The sequence below is a fragment of the Xenopus laevis genome, chromosome 8L, assembly GCF_017654675.1.
Source record: "Xenopus laevis strain J_2021 chromosome 8L, Xenopus_laevis_v10.1, whole genome shotgun sequence".
Taxonomy (NCBI): domain Eukaryota; kingdom Metazoa; phylum Chordata; class Amphibia; order Anura; family Pipidae; genus Xenopus; species Xenopus laevis.
Genome location: NC_054385.1, coordinates 22,944,132 through 22,969,697, shown reverse-complemented (window position 1 = coordinate 22,969,697; position 25,566 = coordinate 22,944,132). Strand labels below are relative to the sequence as shown.

At 38.9% G+C, this 25,566-nt stretch overlaps 1 protein-coding gene across 2 annotated transcripts in view; it reads right to left on the bottom strand.

Annotated features, from left to right (window-relative positions):
- LOC108698296 (astrotactin-2-like) overlaps nucleotides 1-23,904 on the bottom strand; it is a 1,031,088-nt gene extending 1,007,184 nt beyond the window's left edge. For both annotated transcript variants that reach the window (XM_018229686.2, XM_041572527.1), the window contains exon 1: nucleotides 23,352-23,904. In XM_018229686.2, the coding sequence (XP_018085175.2) occupies nucleotides 23,352-23,634 (283 nt within the window). In that variant the 5' untranslated portion in view covers nucleotides 23,635-23,904. The remainder of the gene's footprint in view (nucleotides 1-23,351) is intronic.
- Between the last annotated feature and the right edge of the window lie 1,662 nt (nucleotides 23,905-25,566).

The following is a 25,566-nucleotide window of genomic DNA, read 5'->3' as shown; positions in this document are numbered from 1 at the left end:
TTAAAGGGCAATTCTCTCTCAGCAAAACTGTTATAACACATAAAACATTGCAGTAAAACTCCCAGAAATGTATATTGAAAGGTTCAGGTGGTGAACAAGGCACATAATTATTATCACTATAGATAGCTTTTTCTTGTGGACATAATTGAACACATGGTATGCACTTTATAGCAGAAGCTGGTAGGAGACTATCAGAAAGGGCATATTTGTACAATGGTATAATAGAATAGCACATTATACTATTTGTATATTGTACAACATTGTAATAGAACAGCACATTATATTTATATTGGTCAGATTGTAGGGTATGACAATAAACTGCATTTGATGTGTTCAAACTTTCATAACCTGCTAAATGTTGTAAAATTGTAATATGGGGGTGGCCAAACAATCACAGCTTTCTGACCCTTTTAATTTTTTAAATGTTGGGAGGTATGAAGATGTTCTGGGAGCACCTGTTCTGTACAATAGCCTCGTGATTATTTGTCATTATATGAACATGCAAAGTATGTACCAAACTTATAATTTCCATGATGTGATTATCACCTAAAATTAATTAACACATCCTTCAGCTTCTCCAAACAATGTGGCTTTTTCATTTATTCATTTGGTCCATTGGTCCGGGTGTTCTGTTTCTTATACCTAGGTTGTATGTATTTACATGTTGGCCTTGGATATGAGTATTTCAGAATGATAGCCCTACAATAGGTTACATTTATGTGAAGCTCATAATGTGCAGTTTTTAAACTATCGCAAAAATAAAAATGTAATATAAGTTCATCATAATGAAATTCACCATCCCTCTCTTAGCATCTGTTTCTCTTCATTCTGTCTTCTTGAAGCAGGTGTCAGATATTCATTGACAGTTACATGTAATATATCTTATAGAGGGGGTTTCCTTTCCTAGAAGATGAATTAGAGCTCACTCAAATAACTTATTCCAGTCCAAGAAAATCTAACAAAATAACTGCCTTTTACACAAATCCTGCATGTAGAGAGACATGATTTCTGGTGATTTTAATAAATTGAGCTCTTATTATATTTGTACAATGGTATAATAGAATAGCACATTATACTATTTGTATATTGTACAACATTGTAATAGAACAGCACATTATATTTATATTGGTCAGATTGTAAAGTTGAATTGAATATATTATGTTTTTCTTTGCACAGTGTTTATTCTTTGGTGTCTAGAGTTTACTGCAATATGATTATTGCAGTTTATGCCCCAACATAAAATGCAATAATCATATTGCGGTAAACTCTAGACAGCTGGGGCACTTGATGTAATTTGGTGTGTTCAAACTTTCATAACCTGCCAAATGTTGTAATATTGTAATATGAACCCTTGTTTGGAAGTGGGAGGCGGTCCCTGGAGCAAAGTTGTGGAGATGTATAGTTGTGGTGGGTCATTTTGAAGTCAAAGCATTGTTGGCGCTTCTGGCTTTATTGTATTTACTTAACTGTTAATTCAAGTGCCTATCCTTGTCGGTGAGTTTGCAGTCCCTGTCCATTTTCGCTGATGTGCTTTGTCTGTGTTTTTCATATGTTCTCATTATTTTTACGCTATATTAAAAAAAAGTGAGTCCCCCCACCCCCGGAATCACCCCTCCTCCATGCCCCACCTGTTACTGTGAAGGTCATCCCTAATGCACAGCATAGCATTTTTTACTAGGTACACTTCTCACCAGCATCGGACAGGGAGGAGGGTCTGGGCTCACAGGGGCTGCTGCATCAGGGGTCCACTGGGGCTGCTGCATCAGGGGCCTGAACACACACATCCAGGGGCCCCTGCCAACCCCCCCCCCCCCCACACTGATGGGGGCACGGGGTCAGGGAGCACACAGTTTCAGGCGCCATGTAGAGCGGGTTTAGCGGGTTTTTTCCTGGTGTCCCACCAGCCTAGTCCAACTCTGCTTCTCATATTAACAAGTGGTGTGGGAATGTAGTAGGGCTGATGCTGAGTGCCTGGGGTTGGGGTACTGATTCACCTAAGTCTCTGCTATATAATCCTAAGGCATCAGTTTTCCTAACTCCCTATGCTTTTTAGGGGCAGTTTCTAATAAATGAGTTTCACTTAGTTTAAATGTGCTCATTTAGGGTTTTTTTTTATTTTGCTTTTAACCATTACTATAAATGTCTACATTTTTCATCTTTTCCTGGCTCAATTATTTTACTTTAAATGGATCCCTGTATCGCCTGTCAGCAATATTGTGAAGACTTATATTAATGAGATTTCTGTAAATTGAAGTTTCAAATTATGTAATTTTGTCTCTTATGGGATCTCTTTGATATTTCCTTATTCTGTTATTTCTCAATACAGCTTGTGCTCCTTGCCTAGTAATTCAAATTTATCTTGAGCAGTGTTCCTTGCTAAAATCCCGAAGACAATCATGATTTTTGTTCACAACTTACATTAGCCATGCTTTCAATAATGTTAGTTCTCATCCCTTTGACGTGCTAATATTATTATTGGATCTAATCTAACTCAATCTTTTAATTCACACTCCTGTTAATATAGGCCATTTCCCCATTTTTTTAAAAAGATTCTCAGTCCAAATATAGGCTCATTTCTTAGTCCAATGTGTGTATGCATAGTAAGCAATTTGTGATTTAAGAAAGGATTGGTTTTAGATGCCATCAGGCCACACCCCTGATGCTAATCAGGCCTTACTCACTTTTCTGGAGCATGCTGTGTATATTTTATTCTACAGTTTTTGATAAATGTCAACATTTCTAGTTTTAAAAACACAAACTACTGTATAACTGTAATTCAAATTATTAATGTACATAAAAAAAGTTACCTATGGGTAATTTTAATTATTTTTATGGATAGGTCTGCTTTTGTAAATTGTAAGTATTTGATACATGAAGTTCCTAAACCTGAATGTTTTGCCAACCTGACCCTGGCAACATCACATATTTAATCAAAATCATAATTACGTCACTATAAAAGTATTATACTGAAATTTTATTGGCATGAATGAGTAATTACGCTGTCGTATTTTTCCTATACAACCATAATGGTGATTTAGTTGTATAATCACATTTACTTTACAGTGCTACGCAATATGTTGGCGCTATATAAATACATGTTAATAATAATAATAATAATGGGTAACAACGCTGCTGAATTAATGACATAAAGCATTGCCATTGGACATTATACTAGGTACAGTATGTAGGCAGATAATAGGATGGATCTGTGGCTGCTGTATTTTTAATTTTAAAATGGTAGTTTGTCAGCCTGGATTTTTGCTAAAAAAGGTACTGTAGTTTACCTTCCAAATTTTAAGCACAATGTAGATTATTGTATCCTAACACAATGATTATTCTTAATTTTTTGTGGTTTATAGATCTACTTTTTGCTGTCAAGCTTTCCAGTTTGAGCTTGAATGTGAGCCACGGAAACTTCAGTTTCATCAGGTTGCTATATTCCCACTTATCCTAGCAAACAACAAAAAGTACCGTATATACACGAGTATAAGCCGAGTTTTTCAGCATCCAAAATGTGCTGAAAAAGTCTACCTCGGCTTATACTCGGGTCAGCGGGCAGTAGCTGAGATTGCAGTCACTTTTAATCATTCCTATACCAACAGTTCGCTTGGGGAGAGACTGCAATATCACACAGCGCCCTCTGTTGGTTATATGAAAGAATAACAGTGCACCCTCTGTTGGTTATATGAAAGAATAACAGTGACTGCAATATCACACAGTGCCATCTGTTGGTTTTATGAAAGAATAACAGTGCACCCTCTGTTGGTTATATGAAAGAAAACAGTGACTGCAATATCACACAGCACCCTCTGTTGGTTATATGAAAGAATAACAGTGACTGCAATATCACACAGTGCCATCTGTTGGTTATATGAAAGAATAACAGTGACTGCAATATCACACAGCGCCCTCTGTTGGTTATATGAAGGATTAAAGGAGAAGGAAAGCCCCAGGGCGCAAAACCCCTCCCCCCTCCCGTGTATTGCCCCCCTCCCTCCTCCCCCCTGGCCTACCCCTCCCGCTGGGCAAATGCCCCTAACTTGTTACTCACCCCTCTGCGCAGGTCCTGTCCACGGAGTTCACAGTCGCCATCTTCTCCCACGCGCGTCTTCTTCCTGCTCTGACTGGCGTCTTCTGGCGCATGCGCAGTAGGAACAGGTACCGGTACAGCTCTATTGCGCATGCGCCGAATGTCACGAAGTGAAATCGGAAAACTTCGTGACATTCGGCGCATGCGCAATAGAGCTGTACCGGTACCTGTTCCTACTGCGCATGCGCCAGAAGACGCCGGTCAGAGCAGGAAGAAGACGCGCGTGGGAGAAGATGGCGACTGTGAACTCCGTGGACAGGACCTGCGCAGAGGGGTGAGTAACAAGTTAGGGGCATTTGCCCAGCGGGAGGGGTAGGCCAGGGGGGAGGAGGGAGGGGGGGCAATACACGGGAGGGGGGGAGGGGTTTTGCGCCCTGGGGCTTTCCTTCTCCTTTAACAGTGATGGCAATATCACACAGCACCCTCTGCACATGGTAGTGGGACAGTGGGACAATGCACACAGTAATCCGTTTGGCAATTCTCTGTCACCATCAACTTTGCAAAGAAGTCCGGTTGATCGCTGGGGGGGTCGTTTTGGCGGAATGTGCGCTGCTGGGAGACAGGGTTGTAGTTTTGTCTAGGCTTATACTAGAGTCAATACGTTTTCCCAGTTTTCGTAGGTAAAATTAGGTACCTCGGCTTATACTCGGGCCGGCTTATACTCGAGTATATACGGTAACTGGTTCACAGAAAATCTGTTATTTTATTGCCTGGGTCAGTGGCCCTGATATCCAGATACATATTTGCAATGTACTACTCCAAATGAAAACAAGTACAGGTATGGGATTCAGGAACTGGAAACTAATTATCCAGAAAGCTCTAAATTACAGAAAGGCTGTCTCACATAATCCAAATTGTTAAAAATGATTTCCTTTTTCTCTGTAATAATAAAACATTACCATGTAATTAATCCTTATTGGAAGCAAAACCAGCCTATTGTGGATATTTAATGTTTACATAATTTTCTAGTTGACTTAAAGGGACAGAAATATCAAAAAATGAAAGTATTTTAAAGTCATGATAATATACTCAAACTTGCCCTGCATTGGGAAAACTGGTGAGTTTACTGGTGAGTTTACTGCAGAAACACTACTACAATTTTATAAACAAGTTGCTTTGTAGCTATGAGACAGCCATTCAAGCACAGGATACATAGTAGATAACAGATAAGTACCGAAGAATCCCATTGTATATAACAGAGCTTATCTGTTGTCTGCTGCGTAAGCTGTGCCTTTTCTCCCTTTTCAGCTTTGAATGGCTGCCCCCATGGCTATACAGCAGCAGCTGGTTTATATAATATATTGTAGAGTTTCTCAAGCAAACACAACAGTTGTAACAGTGCAGAGCAACATTACATTCTATTTTCATTACTGTAAACCACTTTCATTTTTTTGATGTTACTGTTCCAGTAAGATACGAAGTTCCAAATCTCGGAAAGATCCAATATCTGTAAAAACTCCAGGTCCTGAGCATTCTGGATAACAGGCAATACCTGTACAAATCACATGCAAATGAATTGGCAATCAGTACAAAAAAAGACAGAAAAGTGAAGCTTGAGAAATAATAATATTAAGTATGAAATCTTTAAGCAGGAAAGCTTGACTCAGCACTAAAGTCAGCTCTTTTGTGACCACAGGCAAGTTTCTATCATTTGATGCCTGGGGAAATGAACACCAGATTGTAATCTCTAGCAACACAGACTCATACATGCTCAATATAAATTCATGTGCATATCTTAGAATAAAAATACATTTAAAAACTATGCAATGTGTTCTATTTCTGAAATGCTGCATTTAGGGAAGTGTAAAAGTATGTAGGTATGGTGAAATGCCTTTTTCTGCCATCACCATTAAAAGGGACATATAGGGGCCTTTAGAGTACTATTCAGGGGAAAATGATGCTGCCATGAAAAAAAACCTTGGTATATGTAATATACCAATTCCTCAACAATTTATTCCATTAAAATATGTTCAGTGACAAATAAGGGAGGAACTCCACGGGCGATTTCGGCGCGATCCGACGCGCTACACAAAATGCAGGCGTTCGTCCGACGCAACACGACTGTCGGATGCAGACGATGTGTTCATCCAACATTTCCATCTCTTACCTTATTTCGATCGCCCGTGGAGGTCCTCCCTTCCTGTTGATGGTGCGATTACAAGAATAATTATGCTTATGTGAAGATTTTTGGGGATTTTATTTTACTATACAGAATATGAATAGCAAAGGCAGAAGTTAACAGAAGGTTTACCAGCCAGGGAAAAGTGATTGAAGTCACTAGAGGGCATCTTTAATTTGGGTTTCCTTGCTTATGCTTGATTGGTTGAAACACTGTTTCTATAGGTAATAATGATTTAACACCACTCAGACCGGGCAAACACTTTTAGGCAAATAAAAAAATAACAAAGACATGCATGAGAATTGCTGTAGAAAAACCTGATGTGTTGAGAAAAGTCGTGCATGAAAAAACAAAGGAATTCACATTTTAAAGGAAAACTATACCCCTCAAACAATGTAGGTCGCTATAAAAATATATTGCATAAAACAGCACATGTAAAACCCTGCTTCACATAAATAAACCATTTTCATAAGAATACACTTTTTTAGTAGTATATGCTATTGGGTTATCATAAGTATTAAGTTTGGGGGTATAGTTTTCCTTTAACCCAGAAAAATGTATTTGCATTGTGGGCAAAACACATTGAGCCTGAAAGTGCACTTGTGTTCATAAAAAAGTCCTTTGATCTGCTAGACAAGTTCAGTAGGCCATATGTAAGATTAGTAAATTAAATCAGTTGATACTTTAGTACTAATTGAGTATATGTTGCATTATTATGAGAAAATATTGGAGAAAAGTGGCAATTATTTTAACAAAGTATTTTTTTCTAAATCAAACTAATGGGCAATCTAACGATAAAGATGCTTTATTGTGGTAGTGATGAGTGAATCTCTCTCGTTTTCTCAAAAAAATTGTGAAACAGCAGTAGAGTCAATGGGTGGTTTATCATGCTGCTTTTTCTGCAACGATTTTTTAGCTATGGGCATTTTATTTGCCAGAACTTTTCAGCAGCTACTTTTTTCACAACAACTTTTTAAGCGCTAAATATGTTGAAGTCAATGCATGTTTTGTGGCCTAGTATTTTCACCACAATTTTTGGGTGGTTTCATGAAAATATTTGCCAATAGCAAATGCATCATTTCACTGCAAATCTAAACCTGGTAAAAAAAATGTGCTTATCATTAGTGATCAGTTTAATCTGTGCTGCCTGTCAGTTTCTAAAATTCTCTCGATCTGATAACAGGTATGGGACCTGTTATCCAGAATGCTTGGGACTGGAGGTTTTACAGATAAGGGATCTTTCTGTAATTTGGATCTCCATACCTACGTCTACTTAAAATTAATTCAAACATTAATCCCAATAGGATTGCTTTGCCTCTAATAAGGAGTAATGATATCTCAGTTGGGCTCAAGTGCACAAAACTGTTTTGTTATAGAGAAAAAGGTAATTATTTAAAAAAAAACTGAATACTAAATTGCTGATTAATTGCATTCTGTTACTTAAAAAGTTATGGTTTTAATTTTAAGAGAAAAACTGCAAATATTGTAAAAAACACAAGTGAGCTACACCTATTCATGCTGCACACAGAAATCACAATGAGACAATTCATCTGTAGGAAAAAGGGAGAGAGACAGATCAGTATGTGAATGAACAGGGTGCAATAGAAGGCAACAGATAAGATGGATGTGTGGGTTAGATTCTTGTGGGAGGATGGATGGAATAAATCAGAGATGAATAAGGATGGTTGAGTTTCTAGATGAACACAGGAGAAAAAGAATATATAGACTAAAATAGACTAAAAGTTTGGACAATAATGTTTGATACATAAATGTGTAAGTTCAGAATGAGAAAGTGTTCAATTATAATCCATCATGTGACAAGTAAGGCAGAACAATCTGAGAAAATGTATCATGCGGAGGTTGAGAGCAAGCAGAAATGTTACCATATGGATGAATGCAAGGTGAGGTTGACACAGAAACTATAAAAAAAAATTAAGGTTCCTGAAAACCTTTTTTTAAAACTAAATAAAATACACATTACTTAGGTTATGTATATGTTAATTAAAAAGTCTGTTTACATTTGAATTCACAGGAAGACATTTTAATACAATAAGTATTTTGGTGTTCATAATTTAGCAGCAAAAAATGGAAATGGTTGATGGGGGCAGCCAATCTGATGGAGGCCATTGATGATAGAGTCAGCTGCATGGAAATTAACCTCTACCCAGCATCATTACTCACAAGCCTATGTCATCTCTCACCCTGTACTCCAGTGGTCAAATTGATCCATAAATCATAATTTTTCCATGTCTTTATGATAAATCCATAAGGTTTTAAGTTTTTAGCAGTGATGTAACTCCGATACAGCTGACAGTGTGTGGGGGGGGGGGGGAAAGCAGACTGCAGTGCTGTTTATTAGTCACCCATACCTTGCCTACACTTTACCGCCCAACAAAAACTATAGGAGCGGCCAGGCAGTGAGCAGCCCAGTGAGGGGTTGCATGGATCTGTTCATTCTCCGCCTCCTCCACAAACATTTTTTTGTGGACAGTTCAGTGCTTTCAAGTTACACCAATGATTTTTAATTTTCATAAATCCATAGAGCACACGTACAGCAGCGCACTGCATCAATGAGGCAAATTGAGAAACTCAATTTGAAAACCGGAAATTCAGCTCTTCTATTGCAGAGAGTGCAATTATGCTCTCTGCACTAGCGATGAGGACCCCCTTTGACCCTCTCTGGCAACGAAAAGGTGAGTGCCTGTAGGAAGGGGAGATGGCAGAAGAAAAGCCATCTCAGGCAGCAATAGCGCCAGGACTGCCCCTGCACGTACACTCATGCTACAGAGGTTGCTGTGCAAGATGTCACACAGGATTTTAATGACCTTTGTATAAAGGATAAGCCTTGTGCTTTTACAGGATGGTCAGGGAATGCCTCTGTAACTTCTGATAGCCTTCTTAATTACAGTACACTCATGCTACAGAGGTTGCTGTGCAAGATCTCACACAGGATTTTAATGACCTTTGTATAGGATAAGCCTTGTGCTTTTACAGGATGGTCAGGGAATGCCTCTGTAACTTCTGATTACAGTAGGGGGTACCTTATCAGTTTATGCATGTATATGAATATATAGCTAACTAAACCTGCAAGTATTACATAGTATATATTAGAAAGATATTACTATAATATTATAGGTCTTTTACTACATGTTTTAATGATGCATTTTTACAGGAATTATATTCAGATACAGGTATGGGATCTGTTATCTATAATGTTTGGTCCCTGGGGCTTTCCAGAAAAGGGTTTTTACATAATTTGAATCACCATATCTAAAAAATCACCATATCTAAAAAAGTATTACTAAAAAACATAGGAATGCCACCAATATGGATTATGCTGCATAGTTACTATCAAGGGCAAGGTACTATTTTATTAGCACAGGTATGGGATCCGTTATCTGCAAACCCATTATCCAGAAAGCTCCGAATTATGGAAAGGTCATCTCCCATAGGCTCCATTTAACCCAAATAATCCAAATTTTTAAAAATGATTACCTTTTTCTCTGTAATAATAAAACAGTACCTTGTACTTGATCCAAACTAAGATATAATTAATCCTTATTGGAAACAGAACCAGCCTATGGGTTTATTTAATGTTTACATAATTTTAATTTTATAGTAGACTAAAGGTATGAAGAACCAAATTGCAGAAAGATCCAGAGCATTCTGGATAACAGGTCCCATACCTGTACATAGAAAAAGGTAATTTGAATAACTATCAGAATTATTTGCTTAATATGGAAACTATAGGAAATAGCCTTCCTGTAAATTGACACTTAATTTCCAGATAAGAGATCCCAAACCTGTAATGCACATTGCATGCGGGGATACAATATAAATAGTTTTGTTCACAAACCAATGATATCATGGACTCAAAGAATTTCCATTCCAAACAGATTGCAATATGACATACAAGGTTTATAATAAATTGCTGATTTTGGTTTTTGTCAGCTGTGATTGAGATACCCACTGTAAAATATGCACAGAAGAGCAACATACTAATAGGAAATAGTGAAGGAAATACAGCTTGTAATGAAAAGGTATTTAACCAGTATTTGCATTTTAAACTTAAATTGGTCTGCAACAAAAATCAATCAATGGTGCTGCTGAAAACAAGCTATATAAAAGATTTGCTAAACAACAAAACAGGTGAGAGGATTTAGAGCTACATACATAGCTAGACATATGGGGGGTTACTTACTAAACTCCAGTCTGGCTTTTTGGCGCAAAACTCCAATTTCTTGGTTTTTAAACTGAAATTTTGTGAGATTTATTAAAGCCTGATGGAGCAAAAAAAGCCTTAATCCATAAATGTGCCATCTTAGACCTGCTGAGGTTGTGTATAAGTCAATGGCAGAGGTCCCTATCCTATTTTCAAGTTTCTGCGGTCTGCTCTGGAATTGGCCCGAACATCATATCATTTTGGACTTTTTGGGCTAAAATCCAAAAAATTCGGAGAGTTTAGGGAAAAAAGTTGTATGATTCAGGTTTTTGCTTGATTTTATTTTTGCGAAGGAGCCCTGCTGAGACACATTATCCCACTGTAGAATCCTGCAGCGGGTTGGGTACCCGCAGGTTACCCCCCAAAAAAAGCGGGTACCCTGTGGAATGAGGGTAGGCTTTTCAGGTGCGGGTATAGATGCGGGTCTGCAGGTCGGGTTGTGGGTCTCATAGAAATTTCTTATCTAATATTATATTGTTTATATTTTAGTCCTTTTAAAATTTTACATATCTCTGTCCCTGCACACTTTTGATGATATCACTTCCGGTTTACAGCAACATCACTTCCTGTTTGGTGGTGGTCAGCAGGTTGTGGGTCAGGTTGCGGATAAGGCAGTTGCGGGTCGGGTAGTGGATCAAAGTGAGGTAAATATGCGGATTGCGGTTTGTGTCGCGGGCTGCGGGTTCGGCTCTTAGAAATTGGTTTCCGCGCAGGACTCCACCACTGCTTGCAGTAGATCATCTTTTTGGCAGATCCACAGCACGTGATCTGGGCTGCTGTCAGTTGTCTGAAATTAGACCTCATTTTAACATATACAGTACACAGGGAGATTTTGGGGCTGCTGCCGCCTGAGGTGACAGCCTGGAAGCCGCCCCGTCTCCCGATCTCGCTTAAAAATCTGCGTCAGAGCGGGTCAGAGGGGGGTAGCATTGCTAGTGCATTGAGCACAATAGCACTCTCTGCACAAGCGGAGCCAAATTGCTGTGTTGAAATCCGGAAATTCGGCTCCTAAGGTTACAAGAGGCGGCTTTTTGGTTATCACCTTGCCTCATGGCAGGAGCGGCCCTGCATATTCAGTATATATAGAACATACAAATCACTAGACAAGGCCAATTAGTGTTGAATCCAGAGTCATATTGTACATCAGAATTAATCAGCACTGTAGGATTAGCTTCTACGACAGACAATCCATATTTACTTCTGGATGATTCCAGATGATTTTAGTTTAGTTTTCTGTAATCTGGATATCCATCCATAGTTTGCTAAAAATGACTAAAAACATTAAACAAACCCATTAAAATAGTTTTTCTTCCAATAAAGAATTAATTATATTTATTTGGATAAAGTACAAGGTACTTTTTTATTATTACAGAAAAAAGGAAATCATATGTAAAAAATGTATTTAATTATTTTAAAATTGAGTCTATGGAAGATGGTTGTGCTGTAATTTGGAGCTTTCTGGATAAGGGGTTTCCAGGTAATGGATGTGGCCATTCCACAAATCTGGGTCTAGGAACCTTACCAAACCATCAAAATATAATGTATACGTTCAAAGGCGTTTACCAATAATACCATCTCCAAAATTAGAAAAAAAAGTACATGAGAATTTGCACACTTTCTTATAAAAATTAAATACAAAAAACACCTTGTATACCAAATTATTTCAACCTACTAAAGGGTCCTTTATCTGGGAGGGAAAAAAACAACATAAGAGGCAGAAAAATCAACAAGTTGCATATTAAATATATCTAAACTTCTTAAAGGGGTGGTTCACCTTAAGTTAACTTTTAGTATTTGACAAAGGTTGGTTTGTAGGAACCTTACCAATTTAAATAAATGAATCACTTCCCCGAAGGGAGGTGTGTATTACTTGTTCAATTTAAGCCTAGAGAAAGAAGTAAAAACCCCTTCCTTCTGTACCCCAAACCAGTTAGGAACTAGACAAGTGCTTAAGACAATAGTTCAATAGGTTAAATATTAAACGTGGTACCAGTAATTACTGGGTTAAAAAGATATCTATGTGCTTTATCATTAAATAATTGCTTGTAAAGCATTAAAAGTGCTATGTGCTAATTCATTCTATAAGCCAATTTTTAAATTAAGTTGAACTATATAAAACACAATTCAACCACCAAAAATAAATACTTATAAAGTGCTAGTGCCACAACTGAGATGCAATCACAGATTGCCCTTGTGCAGAGACAATTAATTAAAATTGGTTATTGTAAAAGACAGTCAAAGCTGTCTCGTATAGGAAGTGAATTAAACCCAAACCGGCATTTGAGAAAAAAAGTAGGAAATTGAAAATAGAGAAGAGGTGGAGAAGTCCCAAGAAACTGCTGCCTGGTTGTTTTTCTAGGCCCTGGGACCCCACATGAGGAGAAAGTAGGTCACTGGACTGTGGTCTCAGGTTTACCTTGCTATCTTAACAGGAGAGCTGAACTTCCCTATAAAACCACAAATCCGCCAGTGCCGTGTAATAAAAGAGGTACAAATGCGGTAAAATCAGGTTAACATATCTTAGAGTTAAGTAGGTTATAAAAGCAATATTAGGAATCAAATCCTGATGCTAAAAAAATGCTAGAAGATACGCCAACGCGCGTTTCGCCATTCACCAAATCTCGAGAGAATTACGCGTTTATTCTGACATCATCGCGCAGCGTCTATTCGCATCGTAGCGGTGGACATTTATACGCTGGCATAATTACTCCATGTCCATCAGCAAAATCTGCCGCGAAATTGCGCAGGCGCAAACACGCCATGACCCTGCACATCATGTCACTGTATAGAACCCTAGTCTCCTCCTATGATTTGTCATGGGCCTGTGACTATGATGCTCATTTCTAGATCTATCCATCCTAAAAAATTAAAAACAAACTGGTGCTCTACCGGCATACTTGCCAAGGCAGTAACTCTCCCCTGTTCTGCATTCAAACCTGAGTCTAAAGATAAAAATTGATTGATAGAATGGCCAATTCTAAGCAACTTTTCAATTGGTCTTCATTATCTATTTTTTATAGTTTTTCTTTCCAACTTTCAAAGGTAACACTATCTCTTTTTCACTTAGGATAGGACTGACGCATGGACACTGCCTTGACGGGACACGTCACCTTATGCATGCTTTGTACAAACTTTGTAACTAAAAGTGTCTTTTTTTTAAAGAAAGTTACAGTTCAGTTGTGCCATAATATTTTTTTAGGGGGTTATATGTTGAGAGTGCTGGGGCTACCATGTTTAGTATGTAAATAATGCCTTGCCCACGTGCACCCAATAAGAAAGGTGAGGAGTGGCATTTCAGCTTGTTTCGTTTTAAAAAACTATATTTTTTGGGGAGATGGCTCTCTCCTTAAATGCTCGCTCTCCCAACCCCCGCCTAATGGTGTCTTTGGAAGAGATCATGCTAAATAAAGAGAAAAGCAGGTATGGTCTGCCTCCCCCCAAAGGTAACACCTTCTCTTTTTCACTTAGGATAGGACTGACACATGGACACTGGCTTGACGGGGCGTGTCATCTTACAGTATGTATATAAGCTATATTTGTATAGTTTGTACAAACTTTATAACTAAAAGTGTCTTTTTTGTGCCAGAATATTTTTTTTAGGGGGTTATATGATGAGAGTGCTGGGGCTACCTTGTTTAGTATGTAAATTAAGCCTTTTCCACGTGCACCCAATAAGAAAGGTGAGGAGCAGCATTTCAGCTTGTTTTGTTTTAAAGGGGGTGGCTCTCTCCTTAAATGTTCACTCTCCCAACCCCGCCCCCCAATGGTGTCTTTAGAAGAGATCATGCTAAATAAAGAGAAAAGCAGGTATGGTCTGTCTCCCCCCCCAAAGGTAACACCTTTTTTTCACTTAGGATAGGACTGACGCATGGACACTGCCTTGACTGGGTGCGTCAGCTTATGCATGCTTTGTACAAACTTTGTAACTAAAAGTTACAGTTCAGTTGTGATAGAATATTTGTTTAGGGGGTTATATGTTGAGAGTGCTGGGGCTACCTTGTTTATAAACGTCAGATAACATGTAAAAGTGTGTGAATGAATTGACACGTTTTTTCACCAAACCATACAGAGAGTGCTGATCTTCTATTCATATACTACTACAGATTTGATTGTGCACCTCTGGCTTTGTCTTGGTTGAGTGTGGGCACTACCGGATACTATATATATATATGTGCATCACAGTAATTAAAATACAATGTACTGTTTCTCTGCACTAGTAAAAACTGTGTTTGCGTCAGAAGACTACAGTTTATTTAAGCAAGCTGATGTGTAGCTATGGGGCAGTAATTCAAGTTGCTGGGGAAAAAAAGGAGAATGGGCACAGGTTACATAGCGGATAACAGATAAAACACCATTGTATTGGGCAGGACTTATCTGTATGTGCTTGTAACCTGTGCCATTTCTCCTTTGTTTCCAGCAGCTTGAATAACTGCCCCCATGGCTACACATCAGCTTATTTAAATAAACTGTAGTCTTCTGTCACAAACACAGAAACACAGGGGGCTGCCCCTATGGCTACACAGCAGCTTGTTTATATAAACTGTACTAGTAACATAATAAGTTAGGTTGAAAAAAAGACACACGTCCATCTAGTTCAAACTTTTAACTCTATTTTAATCTGCCTAACTGCTAGTTTATCCAGTCTTTCCGAAGCAAACACACAGCTTTTACAGCATGCAAACAGTATATTATATCTTAATTACTTTAGAACACATTTTTGGTGTTACTGTTCCTTATGTAATTTCCATGTTGATTGAAAGAAGTTAAATACACAACATGCAAGGCATTTTATTACTGCCAAGCTCAAAGATAAAAACCATATCCTTTGGTGATTCTAAAACAAAATCAGAGTTAAACTACATAAACCAAGCCCAACTGGAAAACCTATATCAAGTTATATATATTAATTGAACCTATGTTAACTATGCTATTTTATACGTATTTATATGTTTTATACGTATTGTTCTTAGAAACAGAATTGCTTCTGCCATATCCTCCTTCATAGAAACTCTTAAATCTGATTTGATTATTTTCAGTGCTTTTATTTGAACTTATTAGGAGGTGGAATCGGTACATTTTTGGAGACACAGGAATGGATACCCAAAATTGCTCCCAACTCCAACTCCTCAAGCCTGACTCCACAGCTCTTGTTGCTCTGTTGTTTAGCGCCATGCCTTGCATCTGACCAATCAGACTGTTCCATTCCATATTGAGAGTAATATCGCAAAACTACTTAGCAGCACATTGTACCAAAGGAAAAGACTACATTCACCTAAATTCCCTACATACCCTACATTCAACTTACTGACCAAGCAATGCTCATCCATAGCATAGCAGAAGTACTCTGCAGCAGAATGTGGTAAAGGACAAAATATGCCTATAGCTGTTTTTAATGGTGCTGAAATCTATATCTTTACCCCCTTCAATTTTGTTTTAAAAAAAGGACTGCTAGGATAAAAAAGTATTATATTGTTTGTTCACTATCCTGCCGCACATGATCCCACAAACTCTGCTGTCTGCTGTCTCCCCATTAATAGTGTCTTTTTGTACAGGAGATACCTTATCTTCAGGTCTCCACTACATCTAGTACACCTTCTTAAAGAAAAGTCGCACAGTCACAGGAGGCAAAAGAAGGGAAAAAAAACAGAAGGCTCAGGAGGGGTATAAAACCAAAGGGGAAGCCAACTTGCAAAGTAATAATTATGGAATAAGAAATAATGTTATTCAACTGGAGTTTGAGTTTTGTTCCTATAAGCATTTATAGAGGTTACAAGATGTCCATCACTTCAATTCAGAGATCATTTGACAGTCAACCAACATTTAATCCCCTTTTGTTAGCTGCTAGAATAGGATGCTAAGTTTGCTATGTCTCTAGATAATAAATGTAGAAATATTTCAAACAGTATATTGGAGGCACTGAATACTTTGAGGAATGATCAGAGGCGTATCATTAGACCTACTGACAAGGGTGGGGCAATAGTACTGCTAAACAACCAGTACCATTTAGATGTCATTATATTATACGTATAAGAAACCCACTTACATGCTCAGTCACACCTAGCACATCCTGCACGTTATGTGTGATTCCTCCAACCCAAAAAAGGCTGAAGCACAACTCCATGAACTGTCACTGCAATCTGAGAAAGCTAATAACATAACCAAGCAAATTGTCTCTGAATATTCCTCTCTACGTCATACTAAAAGTTAATATAAAAGTGCACAGCCCCTTTAAAGTCACATTTACACTTTACACATTTATACTCTAGGGATCTTTTTATGCAACCACTGTCAAAATGTGTTTACTATGGTTCTTGTGATTACGTTCACTGGTTTTGGTGACTATATATATATATATATATATATATATATATATATATATATATATATATATATATATATATATATATATACACATATATATATATATATATACATATATATATACACACAAATATATTTACACTACTATATATATATAGTAGTAAATGCCCCCGCACTCCAATGTTTTCGTGAAAAAAAGTGATAAATTGTATTCACAGATGCATATCCAACGTTTTGGTTCACATTGGGACCTTTCTCCAGTGTGGACCGAAACGTTGGATTTGCATCTGTGAATAAAATTTATCACTTTTTTTCATGAAAACATTGGAGTGCGGATCCATTTACTACTATGTACCAGAAACCTTGACCAACGCACTCATTTTTGAAAAAAATCCGGTAAGAGTAGGCTCACCCAATTGACTTTATTTGTGCATGGTGTATCAACGCGTTTCGGCTCACCTGGAGCCGTCGTCAGGATAGTGACAGAAAGTGTGGTACATCAATAAATAACCCCTTGTATCCAATCAGAATTAGAACAGCACCTGCAAAAACATTTGGTTATCCTAAAAAGTGAATATATTAATCTCGCATCCGAATTAGTGACATTTATACATTAAAGTGCAACATATATCCATCAATATGGACTTAAGTGTCTAAAACTTTAAGTAAGAGAAAGTAAAAATTCTGCCCCAACGGACTTGTTTTTAAATGCCTCTCTCTTATTTCCTATTAACATCTTTACTTCTGTATGAAGCCACATAGGGTGATTCTTCTACATTTACTCCTTAAGGGAATAAATTGAGAACAGTACTGGTTTAATATCATTTTAAACGACAACCATTTCTGTTCTGAGTTTTTAGCTGAAAATGTAATGCCCCAATCAATGCTCTGAAGGCCAGCCCTCAAGGCACTAAAATTAGCTTTTCTGAAATTCATGGTTTTTGTGGCCCCAGTATATATTTGTTTTTTGCACCAGACATTAAATGATATAGCATTATGGTCACTATTACTCAGGGGATCAATGACTTGCACATTTGCTATAAGTTTTGGGTCATTAAAGATCACTAGATCCATAATAAAAAATTTTCTGGTTGGCTCCTCAACAACTTGTGCCATAAAATTGTCATGCAACAAGTGTATAAACTTTTTCCCATTAACTGACTGGAGTACTTTTGCTCCAGTCAATATCTGGGTAATTAAAATCCCCCATTATCATTACTTTACCCAAAGATATATCTTATCTGGGGTCAAGTGCACTGTATTGTTTTAATACAACTAAAAGGAACTCAATTTTAATACAATTCTAATTATTTGATTAAAATGAAGTCTGGGAGATGGCCTTCCTGTAATGTGGAGCTTTTTCAGATGCTGCCGAATGAAAACATCTGAAAAGTGAGACACCAAGGCAAAAGAGGATAGAAATGTTCATCAATCAGGCTGGTCGGCAATAGACATTTAAAAATGAGTATGTTTAAAGTCAAATTTGCATATGTATTTGCATATGTGCAAATACACACTTAAATAGAACTATAAGGTGACATACTGTATACCACTGGTTTACTATGATTTAACCTTTTCAAGTATTTTATTGTAAAATGCAATCAGTGCTAATGCACTTAAACATTTGATGGCATTTATGCTTTCTGAATTAGTTTGCAATGCCAATTATAATTTTAAAAGGAAAGAAGATCAACTGGAAGATAAAGTAATGCACTCAACACATGCTAACAAATACCAGTAACTTGCTAGTGGGCAAGAAGAGCCATCACACAAATGCTGCCAAATCGCTATATTTCTTAAACAGTCCCTACCAGTTTCCTTTATTACTTTTACTTTCTCCAGCTCAAAAATATACAACATACTGCAATTCTTTAACTTAAGTAATATGGTTAGACAATTAAAATCTGTCTTAAGGTGGCCATAGACACACCAATAATATTGTACAAAACAATTTTCGTACAATATTCGATGCGGGTATGGTGGGAAAAGAGCTGGCCGATATCGGCAGATGCAAAGATATGCGAAATAAATTGGATAGCGGATGCTATGCTAGAGATACCTTACAATATTTGTTTGAGATATATCAACTTGACACTTTTGTCCATTGGACATACAAATTTCCTTCCTTAATGGTTTTAGGTTTTTTAATTGGTAACACTGTATACACCTTTTTGACATATGCTTCAGGCATTTTAAATAGTAACGTTTTTGTCACTTAGTTGCAACATCTTGTAGATACTGCAGATGGTAACATTATATACATCTAAATGATACAGTGTAGATACACTGTATCATTTAGATGTGTATGGATCAACTGCTAGTTGATCCAAAGGAAGGCAAGCCTCTCCAGTTTGCCTCAGAGGGGGAAAAAATTCCTTCCTGACTCCAAACTGGCAATCGGACTAGTCCCTGGATCAACTTGTACTATGAGCTATCTTCCATAACCCTGTATTCCCTCACTTGCTAAAAAGCTATCCAACCCCTTCTTAAAGCTATCTAATGTATCAGCCTATACCACTGATTCAGGGAGAGAATTCCACCTCTTCTCAGCTCTCACTGTAAAAAACCCCTTCCGAATATTTAGGCGGAAAATCTTTTCTTCTAATCGGAATGGGTGACCACGTGTCAGCTGAAAAGACCTACTGGCAAATAAAGCATTAGAGAGATTATTATATGATCTCCAATTTAACCAGTCTTTATATAATACATACATAGTTATCATATCACCCCTTAAACGCCTCTTCTCTAGTGTGAACATCCCCAATTTAACCAGTCTTTCCTCATAGCTAAGATTTTCCATACATTTTACCAGCTTAGTTGCCCTTCTCTGGACCTTCTCTAATACAATAATGTCCTGTTTGAGAGATGGAGACCAAAACTGTACATCATATTCTAGATGGGGCTTTACCAGTGCTCTATAAAGGGGAAGAATGACCGCTTCCTGCCGTGAATTAATGCCCCTTTTAATACAGCTCAATACCTTATTTGCCCTTAATGCTGCTGACTGGCACTGCTTGTTACAGCCAAGTTTATCATCTACCAGGACTCCAAGGTTCTTTTCCATAATGGATTTGCCTAGTGCAGTCCCATTAAAGGTATAAGTGGCTTGGATATTTTTACATCCCAGGTGCATGACTTTACACTTATCAACATTGAATCTCATTTGCCACTTAGCTGCCCAGAATTGCCAGTTTGTCAAGATCCTGTTGCAAGGATGCCACATCCTGGATGGAATTAATTGGGCTGGATAGTTTTGTGTCATCTGCAAATACTGATACATTACTTACAATACCCTCCCCTAAGTCATTAATAAACAAGTTAAATAAAATGGACCCAATACCAAGTAGAAAATGTACCATGAACAACCACCCTCTGTACCCTATCCTGTAGCTGTAACCCTATTAGTCTGACATGACCTATCCTTCATAAATCCATGCTGATTGCTGCTCATAATGTCATTCACTAGGACGAAATTTTGAATGTGATCCCTTAACAAGCCTTCAAATAATTTGCCCACCACAGATGTCAAATTTACCGCCCTGTAATTGCCAGGCTGAGATCGTAATCCCTTTTTAAATATTGGAATGATATTAGCTTTTCTCCAGTCCATAGGTACCATACCAGATGAAAGTGAATCTGAGAAAATCAGAAATAGGGGCTGGTCTAAAACTGAACTAAGCTCTCTTAGAACCCGGGGGTGTATGCCATCAGGCCCTGGAGCCTTGTTTACATTAATTTTTATTAAAGCTTTATGGATCCTGAGTCAGCCATTGACTAGATTGAGCTGAGCCATCAGTGCAGCTATGACGTGAGCCTGGGAAATCAGACTCCTCTATTGTATACACTGAAGAAAAGAACTGATTTTGCACATTTGCCTTTTCTGTATCTGTTACAACCATACTGGTGCCATTATTTAAAGGAGCAACACTCTCAACCCGCGTCTTTTTACTATTAATATATTTAAAAACTTTTTGGGATTAGTCTTAGCCTCTGCCGCAATGCACTCTTCATTTCCTTTCTTTGCCTTCCGGATTGCTGATTTACAACATTTATTATAGTATTTATATTCATTAAATGCAGCTTCTGCCCCAACGGACTTGTTTTTAAATGCCTCTCTCTTATTTCCTATTAACATCTTTACTTCTGTATGAAGCCACATAGGGTGATTCTTCTACATTTACTCCTTAAGGGAATAAATTCAGAACAGTACTGGTTTAATATCATTTTAAACGACAACCATTTCTGTTCTGAGTTTTTAGCTGAAAACGTAATGCCCCAATCAACGCTCTCAAGGCCAGCCCTCAAGGCACTAAAATTAGCTTTTCTGAAATTCATGGTTTTTGTGGCCCCAGTATATATTTGGTTTTTGCACCAGACATTAAATGATATAGCATTATGGTCACTATTACTCAGGGGATCAATGACTTGCACATTTGCTATAAGTTTTGGGTCATTAAAGATCACTAGATCCATAATAAAAAATTTTCTGGTTGGCTCCTCAACAACTTGTGCCATAAAATTGTCATGCAACAAGTGTATAAACTTTTTCCCATTAACTGACTGGAGTACTTTTGCTCCAGTCAATATCTGGGTAATTAAAATCCCCCATTATCATTACTTTACCCAAAGATATATCTTATCTGGGGTCAAGTGCACTGTATTGTTTTAATACAACTAAAAGGAACTCAATTTTAATACAATTCTAATTATTTGATTAAAATGAAGTCTGGGAGATGGCCTTCCTGTAATGTGGAGCTTTTTGGATAACAGATGCTGCCGAATGAAAACATCTGAAAAGTGAGACACCAAGGCAAAAGAGGATAGAAATGTTCATCAATCAGGCTGGTCGGCAATAGACATTTAAAAATGAGTATGTTTAAAGTCAAATTTGCATATGTATTTGCATATGTGCAAATACACACTTAAATAGAACTATAAGGTGACATACTGTATACCACTGGTTTACTATGATTTAACCTTTTCAAGTATTTTATTGTAAAATGCAATCATTGCTAATGCACTTAAACATTTGATGGCATTTATGCTTTCTGAATTAGTTTGCAATGCAATGCCAATTATAATTTTAAAAGGAAAGAAGATCAACTGGAAGATAAAGTAATGCACTCAACACATGCTAACAAATACCAGTAACTTGCTAGTGGGCAAGAAGAGCCATCACACAAATGCTGCCAAATCGCTATATTTCTTAAACAGTCCCTACCAGTTTCCTTTATTACTTTTACTTTCTCCAGCTCAAAAATATACAACATACTGCAATTCTTTAACTTAAGTAATATGGCTAGACAATTAAAATCTGTCTTAAGGTGGCCATAGACACACCAATAATATTGTACAAAACAATTTTCGTACAATATTCGATGCGGGTATGGTGGGAAAAGAGCTGGCCGATATCGGCAGAAGTCTTGAATATCGGTCGGCTCATTGATCGGGCTGGATGGAAAATTTTGATCGGGTGCCTTTGAAGGCACCCAAACATCGGCCATTGTTAGTGCTGAATCATCAGATACAGGTAGAATTCTATTGTTTCTACCTATATATCTGACATTCAGCTCTACACGTGTGCACTGAAAAGAACGATCTTTATTGGAAAGATCTTTTCCAAGAAAGATCGTAATTGTTACCTATGGCCACATTTACACCCAAGGCAGAAAACAGACTAAATTCTGTAACACATTATGCTGTATAACATGTGGATTTAACATGCAATAGCAAGCTTATTCCTCAATTAGGTGGTCGATTCCAAAAAATATTTACAACTGATTAGACGCTCATTATTACACCAGCCACAAAGTTTTTGCTGCAAAAAACAAAGTCTTCCAATTTCATATCACCTGATCTACAACCAGTCAGACTCTTATACTGATGTTGAATTAGTAAATGAACCACACAGCACTAGAGTACTCCTCATCTAAATACCCTTAAGTTTATTTCCACAGAAACCATATCTAGAACAAAAGGAAACATTGCTCCTTCCGTATATTGAAATATGGTGGCAAAGCTCATCACAAACCCCTTTCAGTTTTATTACACCTTGGCCAACTTTACTTTTTGCACAGTACTTCCAAGTGCAGTTTTTCATTTCCTTATTTTAATTATTCAACATGACTTGCTCTTCAAAAGGTATCAGAGTGCTATAAAAATAGTCATATTACAAATCTTGTGACATGGATATGGCTGACTCCAAATCTGTCACCCCCATCACTCTACATAATAAGATGTGTAGGGTCAGTGTCTATCCGACTCTTGAGTATTTAGTAGATACATCCATTACATGCATTATATTACTTTAGGAGCCAGTTATTGTAGTGCATTTATATTACCATTTATTACAATAACCAGTCATAGTTGCAACTTCCCCCAAATCTTCACCCCACTCCCTCCAGGCAGGTAACCTCACTGGAAAGTCTCGCCTGTTGACGATCAACTTTAGGACCGTCTAGCCCTGTCTCTTTCCTGCCTTATAAAAGACCAGATAACTACTTTATCTAGGTATCCGGCTGCCTGACGCAAAATACTGCTGTTTTTTCGGTCAACCATATACACAAAGCCCTAGTACCCTTTCTCTCCCCGGCCCTCACCGAGAGTGAAGAAGGGTGGCTCAGTGTTGTGCAAGTCGTCCCTCACGGACACGCTCCCGGGCGCCTCGCTGTGGATGTGCAGCGGAAGACGTGAATCCGCGGGTCCTAGAGGCGGTGATGAGGCGAACCCACTCCAACTCAGCTCGCGCTCCCTCAGAGCAGGTAGCGTGGATACAGTCACCGTCTTCAGCCGGCATCCCGAGGAGGAGGAAGAACAGCGAACTGTCATTGGGAGAGAAAGCAAAAGGCCCAAGGATAAAAGAAAGACGTCTAAAGATAACATGCCGAGCAGGGCTAAACCCCGCCCGCCCGCGGTGTACGGCTCCAGGGGGCTCAAGGTGCGATGAAAGCTCCAGGCGGCTTCGAGAGAGCCGCTAACTATCCGCGCAAGACCCCTTGTAGAGATACGCCCCCTTAACTCCAAGTCTCTCGGCAACGGCCAATCGCTATCGACTTTACCCCTTCATGGGTACGCCTACTTAACTTCATGTTTCCCGTTTCTAGCCAGTCGGATAAGGGCTCGTCTCTCAGCGAACGCCCCCTTAACCATGTGTTTCCCCGCAACAGCCTATCAGCAAGAGCATCATCCGCTCTCGTAGGTACCAGTTTAGACGACGACCAATTGCAGACTTGTTCTTTTTTTGGATAACAGTTAACTGTTCTCTGTTCTGTTTCTGCGGTGTCGTTAAAAAAAGCAGTGAGCTGAGCTGTGCGTGTTTTATACAGTGGAACACTGTATAGCCAGTTTACAGGTTCATGCGGCCGTTCCACTAGAAAGTGCTGAACCAATAGAAACTAGATCTGTAAGTGTAATTTTCCCTTACTTGCATATATAGATCATGTTTATCTTTCAGGTTGCATCAATAAGAGTTACCAGCAGTGGACAGGGGGTCCAGGGCCCACCTGAGTTGCCGCCTCAGGGCCTCCCGCTTCCAGCTCCCTCCCCTTATGTACCATGATTTTTCTTTTTGCTGATGTGAACAGGGCCAGTGGTGCAGGTCAGGGAGCAGCACCCAAAGTTTTGTCAGGGAGCGGGTATGGGTTGGCGCAACCCACCATGTGTCCTTCTGGCCCAATCCAACCCTGAGAGTTACTGATTTTTGACTTGCAGATTGCACCATATTAGGTCCACTGCTGGTGGATTGTGCTTCAGTTTATACATACAAGGGTTGGCACAGATGTTGGACAATCAGGCCTAGTTCGCATCACTGTTACTATCCATAACACAGGTGCTTAGTTGGGTTGAGGCCAGGGCTATTCAGACCAGTCAAGCATGGTCATTTTAACATAGGTCAAAAAGGAATATTTGTGCAGGACCCACAAAACTTTGTCTGGCATAAATGTGCGTTATGCACTAAATTGTAGTGTTTTGGGGGTATTCTTAATTGAAATGGATATGAGGCTTTTTGTGGATAACAAGCTGTGTATTGTACTTCTAGGCAGTGTCATTTAGTGGCTAAAGCAAATCAAAATACTGGCTTGCACAGGGACATTTACCCCTTTGTCACCCTCCACACTTACCTTCAGTGGTTTAGTTGTGGGTCAAGATGGACCCGGATTGCTAGTGCAAAGAGCAGAATTCTGTCACTTAAAGGAGAAGGAAAGCCCCAGGGCGCAAAACCCCTCCCCCCCTCCCGTGTATTGCCCCCCCTCCCTCCTCCCCCCGGGCCTACCCCTCCCGCTGGGCAAATGCCCCTAACTTGTTACTCACCCCTCTGCGCAGGTCCTGTCCACGGAGTTCACAGTCGCCATCTTCTCCCACGCGCGTCTTCTTCCTGCTCTGACCGGCGTCTTCTGGCGCATGCGCAGTAGGAACAGGTACCGGTACAGCTCTATTGCGCATGCGCCGAATGTCACGAAGTGAAATCGGAAAACTTCGTGACATTCGGCGCATGCGCAATAGAGCTGTACCGGTACCTGATCCTACTGCGCATGCGCCAGAAGACGCCGGTCAGAGCAGGAAGAAGACGCGCGTGGGAGAAGATGGCGACTGTGAACTCCGTGGACAGGACCTGCGCAGAGGGGTGAGTAACAAGTTAGGGGCATTTGCCCAGCGGGAGGGGTAGGCCCGGGGGGAGGAGGGAGGGGGGGAGGGGTTTTGCGCCCTGGGGCTTTCCTTCTCCTTTAAAGTAACCACAATCAGCTTTTTGCCACCCCTAGGTAAGTGTCACTGCTGCCTGAGTCGAGTTTCTCAACTCGCCTCATGGCAGCAGTG